General features: G+C 35.5%; 1 protein-coding gene across 1 annotated transcript in view; it reads right to left on the reverse strand.

Annotated features, from left to right (window-relative positions):
* The window catches only part of RYR2 (ryanodine receptor 2), a 383,210-nt gene that overhangs the window by 273,911 nt on the left and 94,772 nt on the right, over positions 1-14,527 (reverse strand). The window contains exon 3 of the mRNA XM_063390404.1: positions 13,641-13,760. Within this exon, the coding sequence (XP_063246474.1) occupies positions 13,641-13,760 (120 nt within the window). The remainder of the gene's footprint in view (positions 1-13,640; positions 13,761-14,527) is intronic.

The raw sequence follows: 14,527 nt of genomic DNA on the forward strand, positions 1-14,527 counted from the left end.
GCTTTTCACTTTTTCTAGAAAAAACTTCAAAAATCCAGGCATGTTCTACTTCTTGAAAAATGAAATTTTCACAGAGTGAAAAGTTTCTTGTTAACATTTGAAAGCTCAAAAGAGTCCTTTTTCCACGGGAGAACTGTTTCAGGAGATAAAACTTAGAAACTGACAGGAGGATAAAATCAGAACAGGTCTAAAATAAAATTAAATTAAAAAAAAAATTAAAAAGAGAGAGACAAACACAGGGAAAACCAGCTACTGGTGAAACTGAGATCAGACACAAATACACTGCAAAGATTCCATTTTCAAATCTTAAAACACAATACATTTCCCTGTCCTCAGGGGTTCCCTTGAATTGTGTAGGTTGCTTACACGACATGCTGATCTACTTGTTAATCTGACCTAAACAACCATTTTAATTTTCTTAAAAATTAATTAATTCTCTCTGGTCACATATATAAGTTTCTCCATCTTGTCCAGATCTCTGAGTGCAGAAGTCTCTCATAAGTGAAGCTCTAGATTTGATAAAACCAGCAGTGGAAAAAAGCTTGAAGCACTGAGCATTCTTTCTGTTGATACAAACATTCTTCCACAGTAGTCTTCCTCTGATTACAGGGAGCTACTAGTTTTTTTCCTCTATGAGTTTGCACAGCAGTGAAGACAAAATCCTTCGCCACTTTCATTTTCAGATAGTGAAATGTCATCTGCTGGTCACCGTGTAACAGAGCTCATTGGCAAAGAAAACTGTGTGTGCCTGAAACTTAATCTGTACAAACTTGAAGGTGTAGAAGGAAACTGCTTCTTGAGGTTTTTCCTTCCCACAATCGTCTTTAAAAATCCATAAGAAACCTACTTATACTTCAGATGTTCTTACTTAAGTACAGTTACAGTATTTTCCTTCATGCTGAAAACAGTTTCAAAGTTTCACCTTACAATTTTTCAGTTTTTGCTCTTTGGAAATAGCTTTGATCCTGAAATCTGTCAAAGGTCTTGAGGCCATTATTAACAGAGCAGACTATCTTAACCACTTGGAAGCTGTAATTCCTGGTATGGTATTTACTTTCTGTATAGATGAAGGGCTGCATACATTCCATTTTTAAAAGGATAAGAGGCTTTTTCCTCTTATCCTCCATCCTTTGCTTTAGTCTTCTTTCTAACCTAAGGACATAAGTCCCACATATCTACATTACTGAGAGCTGTTTCCTTTTTATCTCCTTCTTGAAAATTTAAAACTCTTAGCAACAGATAAAAGTGATATTAGGTAAGGAGCCATACAACTGCACTGCAGCATTGGTGATAAACTTGGTCAATCAGCTCAACTCCCACCACAACATTTGCTGCTATAGCCAGAAGCTTAGATGAACATTAATTAATAGTGTATCACCATAAAGCAGGGAAAATGTGTTAATTTTTAAGGTAATTAGGAAAATTTCATGCTGATTAATAAAATAAGAAAAGCTCATAGGATCAACAGTGCTACAGAGGGTCTAGGCACACATCCAAATTAACCAAACATAGTTTATCTTCATATTAATCCTGATAATTCTATCTTATTATGCTACTCCTATCTTTATTATTCAAAACTTTAACTTTCCCTTTTATTCTTAGAGATTATGTTGTATTTGTAGCTACTGCAACAAGTAATGGAAAAATCTAGGGTATTATCAGTTGGGAGGGTACTGCTGTTTTAGGACCTGGAAGGAAGCAGTAATCCTTTGATTCTTGCAGCATCAGAAAGATGCTTTATAAAATACTATTCTATCCCTCTCTGGAAAACATAGTAGATACCCAAAAGGAAAATATTCCTGAACACTGATCAGATTTAATATAGACCGTACACATTACAACAATCATACTTCTAAATTTCTACAGCAACCCTGTAACCTTCCAGGATCAAACAAATAGGGCAGACATGCACATGTTTTGTGCCTGTAATAAGTGACACAGCCGGACCTGTGCCAGTAGAATTTCTTGCCTCTGCATAATAACCAATAGGCCATTATTGGCTGAGATTCTCTTAAAGTTATCCCTTATCTTCACAGTAGAATTTTAACACATGAAAATGGCATCCAAATAAACATGAATACTAATCCTTCCAGAATACCAACTCTTAGGAGCAATTCATCCATGTTGCAGCAAATATGAAATACTAAGTCTAAGAAAAGTAAAATCTGGTTATTGAACTCATAAATTACCAACCAAAAACATAACAGACATCAAATTTTAACTTTTAAGGATTTTGTTGCAAGTTTTCAACTATTATCATTTTCATTGTATGTTGTTGAAATCAGTGGTCAACCTGTGTACCTAAGAAAATCATATATTGCTGGATGGGTCACTGGGAGTTTCTGCTCTGAGTCACCCCTGACTTGCCCTTAAATGAAGGAAAGGAGACACATCATGAGCCCATTCCTGGGCAAGACAGTTTAAAATCAGACTTTAAAAAAATACATTACCTTAAAATATAAATATATACATCCACCTCTGTAATGTAAAGCAAATCAATCAGAATGATTGAAAGATTTTGAAAGTACATTGAAAGATTTTCATTTTTTAAAAAAAATCTGTATTTAATAATGAAGTTCTTGTACTTCAAGAGAAACTCTAGCAGATAATTTGGGTCAGGTACAAAAGGATTTGAAGAGTCCTAGATGCAAGGACTGCCTGCCAGGAAACTTTACAGGGATTTAGGGACTTATACTGACAAGGTTCCACTGCTGATAAAAAGTGCAATAATACTTTTCAGGCATAAAAAACTGTTTGAAAAAAAAGCTTGCCATGCATACTTAGAAACTGGCTTATCTATCAGTGTCTAAGTATATAAATCCCCCGCATGCCTGGGCACTACATTTGAACATCCACTGCATGATGTGAAAAATAAACACTTCTTTTAGTATACACCCCTATTAACTAAAAACTCAAAAAGAATAATTGCAAGAGTAATTTCTTCTTAATATTCAAATGTTGTTCTTTCTTGGTCTAGGGTGCCCAAACATAGCAACTAAGCTGTTAAGATAAAACCAACTGCTGCTTTAAATATTTCTTTGCTTATCATTCAGTAACACACATAACAAAAATCTTCCAGAAGGTACTGTCTAGACAGAAATACCCACATGCATTTCCCACCTGCCTCGAGAGAGAATTATGCAAGAGGCAATAAAGCAAGAGGCTTAAAAATTCAGAGATGGCAAAGACATCCTGTGGACTGTTTTCCTGCTACCCTTGAACACATGTTCAGGAAGGAGTATCATGAGGAGGGAGTAAATACCACCCCTACATGAGACTATGGCATTCATTTAGATCATTGATCAACCTGGAGTTTCCTCTTTTACCACAGAGTCAAGATCTTACTTTTAAAAATTTCATATTCTGACATCAGATTAATAAGATAATAACGACAAACCTTTGCAGACACCTATTACGTATAAGCAGATATCATTCTGCAGGTGCTTCTAATTTTAATTTCCCAATACCTCAACTTTCAACTAACCAAGCAACGATGTTTCACACCCCTAACTCAGATGCCTGTCCATGCTGGGGTTAAAAATAACCTTTCAAATGTCTGGTATTGGTTTATTTTCTAAAAAACAGACCAAAAAGAAATCCACATATTTGTAAGTTCTTCAAAATAACCAAAATTCTTTTTACTTAGTTCTTCTCAGGAATTCTCCTTTTCTATCAGAATTACACAGACAGTTATGTGCATCACCTCTGTGATAAATTAGCCAGAAACACGCCAAATGAAAAGGATCATTTTGCCACTTTGAGCTAATGAAGACTTACATAGTCATTAATCTATATAAATTTTTCAAAAGTATCAGCCCAAAGAGGCTTAATTTATTGTTAGCGTACTTTGGGCCAAATCAAATATGGCATTCAGAGCTTATTAAGTTTTATTCTTAAAGCAGCTAATCAAACTAGGCATGTTTCTTATTTAAAAATAAGACCTTATTGCAATTTGACCTAATTTCTATGGGCCTTTTTATTTGCTAATACTCAATCAATTTCCATACACTAGAAAGAGAAATTAGAAAGGCTTTCTAATTTATTGAATAATGGGCACTCAAATGCTTTCTTGGAAAGCTGGTTCATATTTCATATTGCACATAGCAGAACATGTGTTTGCTTTCTGGGACCTCTCTCCAACCTTCTCATGCAAGTCCTGCTCCGGCCCTGTTATTATTATCTAAAGCCATTTGAACAACTGTTGATTTTGATGCGCATTTCTGTCAATTACTGCCTTATCACCAGCTGTAAGCATTGTACTGTGCAAATATAACTGGTCAGTACTCAGACAAATACCAAGAAAACCTGAAATTCATAACTCCCTGTTTTCATTAAGAGACATTTAGATATGGGATAGAAGTAGAGTTCACAGTATTGTTAAGGGAAGATTGTATCAGACGTTTGAAATCAGCACGGTGCCATTGGTTTCCTGTTCTTTTTTAATCACATGTAAAGTCAGCACTCATGAAAAGGCAACTTTTTTGTGGATGGTATCTTGGTAAATATTGTACTTGTCTTGGTCAAGACAAGAGGACAAATACCTGGAAGATGGAATAAAGTCCCCAATCCTAAATACCTTCTTTACAGCCAGGAGGAAAGAAAAAGAGAACTTGGAAGGAGTTAAAGCTCAAACACACCAATTAACATTATGCACATCCATCTCTATTATCTACAGGTTTTCAAACAAACATGAAACATTCAGCAGTAATTCAAAAATAATTAAACACACAGGAAAAACAGCCTGCACTGTGATCTTGTGCATGTATGCATAATCTTTAAGAGCATAATAACTTCTTTTACCCTCTGGCCTCTGTTTTTTTAATGCAAAATAAAACAACTGTTCTTTTGTTTGTGAAACCAGAAAGTTATTCTTTTATTTGCATATACTAACTAGGAAATTTATTAAAACAACTTCCATTTGGGTTTCAAACACAGGGTCACAAACCATACATCTTCAAATTCCAAACTATTTCCACTTGCCCAACTTCCCTTATCCAGTTCAGACTATTTATAAAATAACTCTTAATTTAATGTTGAAAATACTCTTGTCATGATAGCAAGTTACAGCATTCCCTCAGTTGCTACAAAAGTACAAATAATCTTTCACCTTTTTCATGAGGATGTAACCAGGAAGTAAAGTCTAAAATCTTACAAATCATGACCCAAAAGGTCTAAGTTTCAAGAAATCTTAAGAAATAAACAAAAAATATTTGACACTCTTTTTCCATTTTTACTTCAGATATGATCAACATTAGATACCTCAAATAAACACAGATTGACTCATTAATAGGCCACATTTCTTTGCACTAATTTCTGAGAGTCCACTGGGCTGGAATTATTCACAGGACTCTGCTGAACCAGATTTAGCCTAGCAGTTCTTAAAAATACTGACTACAAAGTAATAATACCATGACTTGAACTACTAAGAAAGGGTATGAAGCTAATTTGAAATGGCTGTTTTAGACAAACATTCATCTAAAAGGCTTAAAATAAGCATTTATACTTTTACATGTTCTTAGCTTGAAACACAGATTTATGAATGTTTTTTCAGGTTTTCAGATGTGCTACATATCAGTCTAATTAAAATTCAAATGACTGCTTTGTAACTGCTCTGCATGTACTAATGAAGTACATATCACTCTAAACCCTTCAGAGAAAATATTTTAAATGCTGAGCTCCAGGGGACTTGGCAGAACATGCCAACTCTGTAACCTTGTGATGTTCAGTTTCCCAGGGTAAGGCAGCAAGCCTGAAGCTTCTGGGGTTGTGCTTGCACTGAAAAGCCAGCAGTTCTAACTTGCATCAGACATGAATGTATCCAAATAAGAACTCCTACCTCAAAATAATTTGGATTTCCTCTATATATCACTTATTTTTATTTCAAGGGATTTCTTATTGTATTTTAATACAGTTAGTGAATTTGGTGAAGACAAGTTAATCTGTTTGCAGTCCTTAACACATAGTCCCAAGATTATTAAGGAGTCACAAAACTTGTAAGCTGAATGGGAAAAAAGAAAACTCAACTACCAAAACCTGTCAACTGTGCATGTGGATAAGGGCACTGCTTCAAACAGACTGTTCAAAATGCAAACAGGCAAATCCAACATGCAATGATAGCAGCTTTCCTTTTTACTAGGAACTGTACTAAAAATGTTTGGACTCAGAAGATAAATCACAGCAAACTGGCAGGTTTTTAGAAGCCTCTAGAAACTTACCAAATCAATTACAGGACTCTACATCACAGTGTTACAGCCATATCTCAGACAAGATTTTCAGCATAATATGTGCTTCTTTTTACATTTAATCTTTAAGTAATGAAATGCCTAAAGAGTTACTAGGATATATAGTTATAAAGGAAAACTGATTTAATGGGATTTTTCACGTTTTCTTCACTTATTTTAGACCAGAAGTGGAACTCCTACATCTGTTCTACAATAGAAACCCACACAAATGAAAATAAACAAACACTCAAAACACAAAAAGCCTACACAAACAAGATAAAAACACCCAAAACAGCCACATTATATGTGGGTTTGTAAACATTTAGGGTTTGTTTGTTTTTAACATATATTTAGAAGAAAGTTGCAAACCACATATTTGACTGGAGAACTTGCAACTCATGTTTTGTTCATTAAATTTCATAAATTATATAACTTTAGGTTAAGTTTCTTGAATGGCTGGCCTATGTCACTAATAGTGTGAAACCACCCATAAAAGTTAAAAAACTGAGATTTTGAATTTTTTCTTGCATTGTTTAGTTGATAGCAGACGTAATGCACACATAGATATCATATATACTACTCTTTCATTCAGTGCCATCAGTTGGAGTTATTACCATCAACTAAACTGACCTACAAAATTAGTCTGGTTCTATCTTTCAGTTTGTGTCACTAAACATTCAAATTACATGTCATGAACTCTACCAGCATATTTAGGAATTCAGCAGTTTCCTTTGGAGGTTTCTTTCCCAGGTGCTTGATTGATTACAGGATTACGTATTTGTAAAAGATATTTTGACAAGAAAATCCCAAGTAGAAAACACATTTAATGTCTTACAGTAAAACTCCAAGGGTTCTAAATAACTAGTATTAAGCATTCAGAGTTATCCCCAAAACCAGAGAACTGGCCTATAATCTTGTCTTACTTTTAAAAATATTAAGTAAGTGAGCGTGACTTAAAAAGAAACTCTTTCCCATTCATGAATGTACAGCTTGAAGACAGGAAGAGCTTTAAATTCATATTTCATAGCAAATAATGCCTTATTAAGATAAAACTCAATGTGTATCTCTGGCAAAACTAGATTTAACAAAAAATATTTCTTTAAGATAAGAACTAATCCATTCCTGTGTGAATTTAAAACTTCAAATATCTCTTTCAACAAGAGATAAAATGAAAAATTAAAACAGTAAGGTTTCACAGATTGGATCTATTATTATTATTATTACACTGTTTATTCTGTGATGACCTGCTTGATACCACACATTTTGTTTCCTTTTCAAAAACTACCTGAGTTGCAGGTGACAGTACGATTATGCTAAACTGTATTGTTATGTCTCGTAGCAATGCCCACAATTTTCAGCTGATATAAAGCCATATTTTTGTTGCTGCTTTACAGCCATGGAGATCTGACAGTGTTTTTCATAGTCCAAATGTTTCACGTTCATTTTAAATTATTCACTTTCCACCTCAAGAAATATTTATGTTGGTTTCAGGGACTAAATGCAAGGACCACAATCAGGTCTGATCACTAGAACTACCAATCTGCATTTAGGCTCAAAAGTTATACAATATTTACAAGTAGTAAAAACTGAATTGGATATACATAAATGATAAGGTAATATTTAAACATTTGTAAACCCTATGTTGCATAAAACTATGCACAATGTTGTGAAGCACATAGGTCTATTTTACAATACTCCTACGGAGCATTTTATTGGAAAAGAATGACTCAGAACAAAATCCTGCCTGATCTACACCTATGTAGACTTCATCTACCTGTGTCTAATTTATGTATGTCAAGTAGGCTAAGTAATGTGTAAGTATTCATAAATTCTCTTCATTTAAATTATTAAAATCAACAGTTTTTTGTCAAAGTCTGCTAAATAGAGTCCTCTGAACATAAGATTACATAAGATTAAGTGCCATCTTTACCATTAAATGGGAATATTCATTTTGTAACACGACACAAAAGCAATTAAAATGGGCCTGGAGGTGCAGCTACAAAGCTCTGACAAAATTTTTGATTTATTATAAAAGGATGAAGTGGAAACACATCTACAGAACTGAACCACAGCAATTACATTTAAAAAAAACTCCTACCAACCACCTTACTAAATGGCATATTCACAGAATGACTCACTGTAAACACAAACAAACACTGATCTAATTTCTTGGAGTGAATCAATTTTTTAAAAACTCACTATTTCATTATGTCAGTAACTGCTCAAAAAGCATCTACTTGCATCCATATGTTAAGGAATACCATGTGATTTTTTATCTATTTGATTTTACACAATCAAAAACTGTGCACAAGGCAGATACTGTTTCTCAGCTGTCAGAGAGCTGCAGACTCAGTCTCTCTGGAGACAGATCATTTGTCTTGGCCACTGAGAATATGTTTGCTGTAAAAGACAAAAAAAGAAGGCAACCCTTGCCTTCAGATCTTACACTCTGGAAGACAAACAGAAAAAAAGAGTTTCTCTCCCAGAGGCAATCAGGGTACAGGAGTTCAGGCCAATGTCCTACCATTCAGGATGACAACCTCCTCCAGACACATGCCTACAGAATTTGCTGGCATGGAAACAGCTTGCATAAATACTAAAGAATCACACTTTCATGTAGCCTTGTCTGTGCCAGGTGTCATCTTCTCCAGTCCCCTCCTCCCATTCTCCCTTTCCCTTTAAGCATAGGCACCTGTCAATAGGCTCCTGCCAATTCATCTGACCTAAAAAAGGGCAAAGATTAAAAATCAAATTATTTGTATTTGTCAGCACAAGAAACAATATGTCAGTCTTACCATCAGGCTTTATTTTCTACCCCCTTACCCAACAGTAGCATCTAGGGGCCAACAAATGGAGCATCACTGTCATACTCTGGATAATAAGAGTCAGAATTCCCAAACAAATGGCCTACACCAGTCCAGCACCAAATCTGAACAACCTTTCTGCTCTGACACAGAAGAGACTCTTCAATAGCAAAATGGAAAATAAGTTATCAAAGTCTTACTTCCATGTGAAATATCTCCTTAACTTCACAAATAGAATTATTATCAGTTTCTGGACTCTGCTCTCAGCACTGTAACTTATATGTAAAAAAATCAAACCACATGATCCTACACTGCACTGCCTTTTTCAAGAAGTTGAAGGGGAGAAAAACAAACAAACAAACCCAAAAAAACACACCACAACTTGGGAGGCCTTTCAGACCTTCAAAGACCCTCATTAGATTATCCTCCCCTCTCTCAAGTCCAAATTACAGAGACTTCAAAGGAGGAAAAAACCCCCACACATAGTTTTTATCAGTACATTTTAATGATGTAAAGTAGGTCTATACTTTGGGGCATAATGAAATTAATATGAGTTTATCACCTGCCACAAAAAAAAAGGAAAAAAATACCACACCCTTATGCCATTTAGAAAAGCATAACTCAGCTTTCAGTGGTTCACCAGGGATCAACACCACCTTTGTGACTGACCCAGAGCTGAGTATTTTTCATTCTGCACTAGGGACAGGAATAGTTTTCTATTATTTCTATTGAAACAAAGGTCCACCTTATTTGGTTTTCAGCAATCCATGCATTATTTAAGTCTAAAGGAAGATTACTTCACTAGCAGACAACCGTCTTTTAATGAATGGACGTCCTCATATCACCAATCTGTTTACATATAGAAAGCAATAACTAGCATTCAAATGTAAATAAACAGATCTCACTAATCTCAAGATACATTAATTAATCTTAATTTTGGTTTTAATAAAAGGGATGGTCTTTCACACAAAGAATAAGTTTAAAAGTACAGCAAACAATGATGAAAGAAAATTACCTACACATGACTGCCAAAAAGGAAGTTTACAGGTCTGCTGGTTTTGGCTGGAGTAGAGTTAATTTTCTTCCCAGTGGCTGGTACGAGACTGTGTTTTGGATTTGTGCTGAACACAGGGTTGATAATATCGAGATGTTTTTGTTATTGCCGAACAGGGCTTATATTGCAGCAGCCCTCTTGTTAGAGGGTAGAAATGAGCTGAGATACAGCATTATCACAGTATGGAAAGGCTCTTGGTTTATTCCTTTTTACAGCTCAGCCATCCTGACTCCAACCATTCACTGACTCTGGCTGCAGCAAGTTTCTACTGCAGGTTTCCCTTGCAGTCTCTGACTACTGGTTTATCCTGCTAAACTCTCACTGCAGGTATTGGTTTGCAGACTCTGACTGCAGCTTTTACCCACCTAGACTGTGACTGCAGGTTCCAACCACAGGCTCTGACTGCAGACCCAGACTGACCTCACAGCAGTGATTCTCTCCCCAGCATCCTTCTTCCTCATGATCCTCCATGATGATCCCTTCACCAGCTAACCCACTCCCTTTTATCACACTTATCTTTATTGGATATAGCTGTGACACCAGGGGCAAGGCCGTATTGGGTAATTAACACAGCTGTCACTTATCAGGGGCAAGGTCACCTGTATTCCCTTCTCCTGCAGGCTTGCACAGTGCCAAGGCTTTTTCTGCTTTCTCACTTTTACCCTTCTGATTCTCTCCCTGATCCCACCTGGGGAGTGAGTGAGCAGCTGTGTGGGGCTTGGCTGCTGGCTGGGGTTAGACCACAACAATCAGACCTTTGCCTTTTTTTCTGACAGCCATCCTTTATTTTCTTCCTCTTCCTTACTAAATAAAAATTCATGCCATAGATTTGATAAAACTTGCTGAAGAAATAATTGCAGGAGATAAAGAAAGTAAGCATTTTGAATTTTGTCTTCAGCACATCGTCTTTGTGTTTTGTTATTATTGCTGCTGCAACTTTTTCAATGTTAAAAATTGTTGATGGTTTATAAATCTAATATTGTTATACACTTGATACTTGCAACCTATTCCTAGAACAAAATCTGTTTTGAGACAGATTAGCTTTGAAAATGGTAGAAATTGAAACAGAAATATTTGCCTTGAGCTTCTACATCTCTACAGATGAGGTACTCATGCGTTTATCTTGGGCAAGCCTGTGAGTTTTATATTCAGAACTCTCTCCTAAAAATAAAATTACACATAATGTAGACCTGGTGTCTTGCTTATTGTTATCTTGCTCTTCAAGATATGGGGTCAATTTGACCAATTTGCAGCCTTGCACTAAGTCAAGACCTTTTTTGGTCCTCAACTCCCTCCACCAGCGAGCAGGCTGGAAGTGACAAGGAGTTGTGAGGGGACACAGCCAGGAGAGCTGACTCCAACAAGCCCAGGAGATATTCCAGATCCTACGACCTTGTGCTCAGTGTACAGAGCAGGAGGGGGTCAAAAAGGAAGCAGGGAGTGATCAGAATGACAGCATTTGTCTTCGCAAGCCACCATGATGCATGATGAAGCCTTGCTTTCCTCAGGATGAATGCCTGCCTGCTCATGGGAACAGGTGAATGAACTCCTTGCTTTACCTCACCTGAACATTAAGCTTTTGCTTTATCTCCCAGTGTTACTGCTATACAGAGAAGTATTAATAGTCAGCAGTTAACAAATTATTCTATCAAGATATATCTTCAATATGATCACTACTTAAGGAGTGCAAATTATTTAGTAATCTTGGGGCAGGAAAGTGCACACGAAGAAGCTGTGGTAATAAAACATCAGCTACTCCATGAGAACCCACATCCTGAAAGATATTGGAGAAAAACATTCTCAAAAATGCAAGTCCAGGATGATAGCTGAAGTCTATTACTCATGTTTGGCCTATTACTGGTGCTTGAGTTTGCATCCCATCCTTGATCCCTGTCTGTAAATCAGATGCCACACAACTGTTTGCATAAAATGCATCACAATCCCACTCTAACTGGAAAACAGCCTCTAAGACATGCATAGAATTTTTTAATAGGCTCAAGAACTCTGCTGGAACTCTTTTCAAATGATCACATACCTCTTTGAATGTTTCTTATATTCCTCCTTATATAATGCAATAGTAACATGCTATGGATACAAACAGGAGGAATAAAAACATTTTTATTTATTCTTATTTATAGTCAACTTTGCTTCAAGGATTTGATAATTTTATGGCTCCCTCAGTATTTATACCTACAAATAACTTCAGATGAGCTCATCCTATCAACTGTCAGCCCTTAAAAATTAAAACACAGATGAGCTGCATGGGCTTTCTTTTGTTTGCTTTTTTTACCCCCAAGCTCATGAAGAATGAGCAGAATACAGATTATTTCGCAGAACAAGAAGAAAAAGCAGCATCAGCAAACAAGACTACAAAACTGATATGAAATCTACATGGCATTCCTTAAAGACAGGAATATTTAGGAGATTTATATGGGGAGAGACTGCAGATTTAATATCTAAACTTACTGAATGATAACAAATTCATTAAATAGATCTTTCAGGCCTCACAGGCAACTAGCACTACAACCACTTCTATCCTAGCACATTTTTATTGTTAAAAAGATTCATTTAAAACAGAGCAGCATGAATTACTTCATCAAGATCACTGTTATTATAATGAATCATTAATATCCTAGTGAAAAATTTATTATTATGAATAATTCAAAATGATGAGACAGAAAATGAAGCCCTAGTCTGAAGTATCAGAGAAAATCAAAGTGATGTTATGAAAGCTGGCAAGATAACCATCTTTTTTTGTTCTAAATCTTTCTAGGTATCTTTCCAGATGCTTTACCTTAATTATATTTTCTGAAATATTTGTTGAATATTTATATTTTAACTAAAGAAAAAACAAATATGTTAAACAATGTTCTCCCCTTTTTATGAATAAAATGTCCAAGTATATCCATTACTTTGTCCACAAAACCAGTTTTGCCCTCAAGAGGTTCATTTTTGTCTTCATAACATTTATTTCAGCATATGTGATTGTGAAACAAAATCCCTTATTTGCAATAAACAGCAAAGTTATTTTTTCAAACTACTCTATCTACTGCACATACACCAGAGTTAAAGGAGGCTTAGATAAAATGTGTTAGATGAGGTAATTTTAATACTTGCACTATGCTCATATACGGAATCAGGTCTCAAAGTAATAATCATTTCAAGATAAATGCCAAAGAATAAAAACTTACCACAAATACAACAATTGCTCTCTTTTCTGTGGAGTTAGAATCAGACCAATCAACTTGTCCTTTGAGTTGCAGTGTGGCTTACTACAACTAAGTTCACACAAGCAAAATAACAAGCGTATTATTTGGGGTGAACTTCTGCAGCTAACTGGTTTTAAAGACAACTCCAAACAGAAAACTTCACACTAGAAGTCCAGCCAAAGGGCAAAGGAACAATTCAAGTTTGACTGGGCATTAAATATTGCTTAAATTATTGACAGATTTGATTTGTTCCTTCTCCTTGACAGATTTGTGTAAACGACATCAAAGCAAGCAAGGTTACATCTATCTTTGCTTCGTGACATGAAATGACAATTAAAACACTCAGTGGTACCTTAGAATTAGATGTGGATTCCAAAAAGCAAAGCCTGTTGCCAAATCCTTCTGCAGCAAGACACAGTTTCTGTTGCTCCTTGTGAACAGTTGCGGTGCACTGCAGAACCACTTCATCATCCTACCAAAAAAATACAGAGCAAAAAGAGAACTAGAGTTATGTTTCTGACCCAACAAGTTCTAAGGAAGCTTTTAAAATATCATTGTTAAATGCACAAACTGTTGTCCCTGAATACAAGCAGAATCAAATCTCAGCATATTTTTTATTTTGCATTTTAATTGTGGGCAAATCAATTAAAATAATTATAATAACTGCATATGTGCAGTTTCTGTTTGCTTGTCCTGGTAATAATCGTCAGAGAAGTTTTATTTTAACTATACACAAAGTACAGGAATTAATATTTCTTTCATAGGCCAGTCATACAAAGAAAAGAAGTAGCAAAGCTTAAAATCAATTTATTTATGGGTACCATATTCATTTGAATTAACTTGTTTGCATATATACTGCACATATTGTAGTTAGTGCAACTTGCTTAGAAGGTTGTAAAGAAATAAGTAAACAAAAGAAAATTTCCTATCTTCAGAGTAATTTTGTATTTGTAGTTCATAACTCAGCGTTTTTGAAGTAAGTTGAAAAGTATAATCTTGAGTAAACAAAGGACTTTTCTTCCAAAAAGCCAATGTCTACTCCCTGCTCCTTGTAAAAGCTGTAGAGAGAACTACTCACAGTTTCTTAACAGAAAGAGGTGTGGTGACTTGCTGAGACTTTTGTGAGCAAAGACTTTGTGACAGAAGGTAATAAAAAAATGATGACTAAGCAGAGTGCTGAAGCTTATCAGAAAAAGTACTACCACTATCTTATACTGAGTTTAACAGACTTTTATGAAC

This window comes from Prinia subflava, chromosome 2, assembly GCF_021018805.1.
Source record: "Prinia subflava isolate CZ2003 ecotype Zambia chromosome 2, Cam_Psub_1.2, whole genome shotgun sequence".
NCBI lineage: Eukaryota > Metazoa > Chordata > Aves > Passeriformes > Cisticolidae > Prinia > Prinia subflava.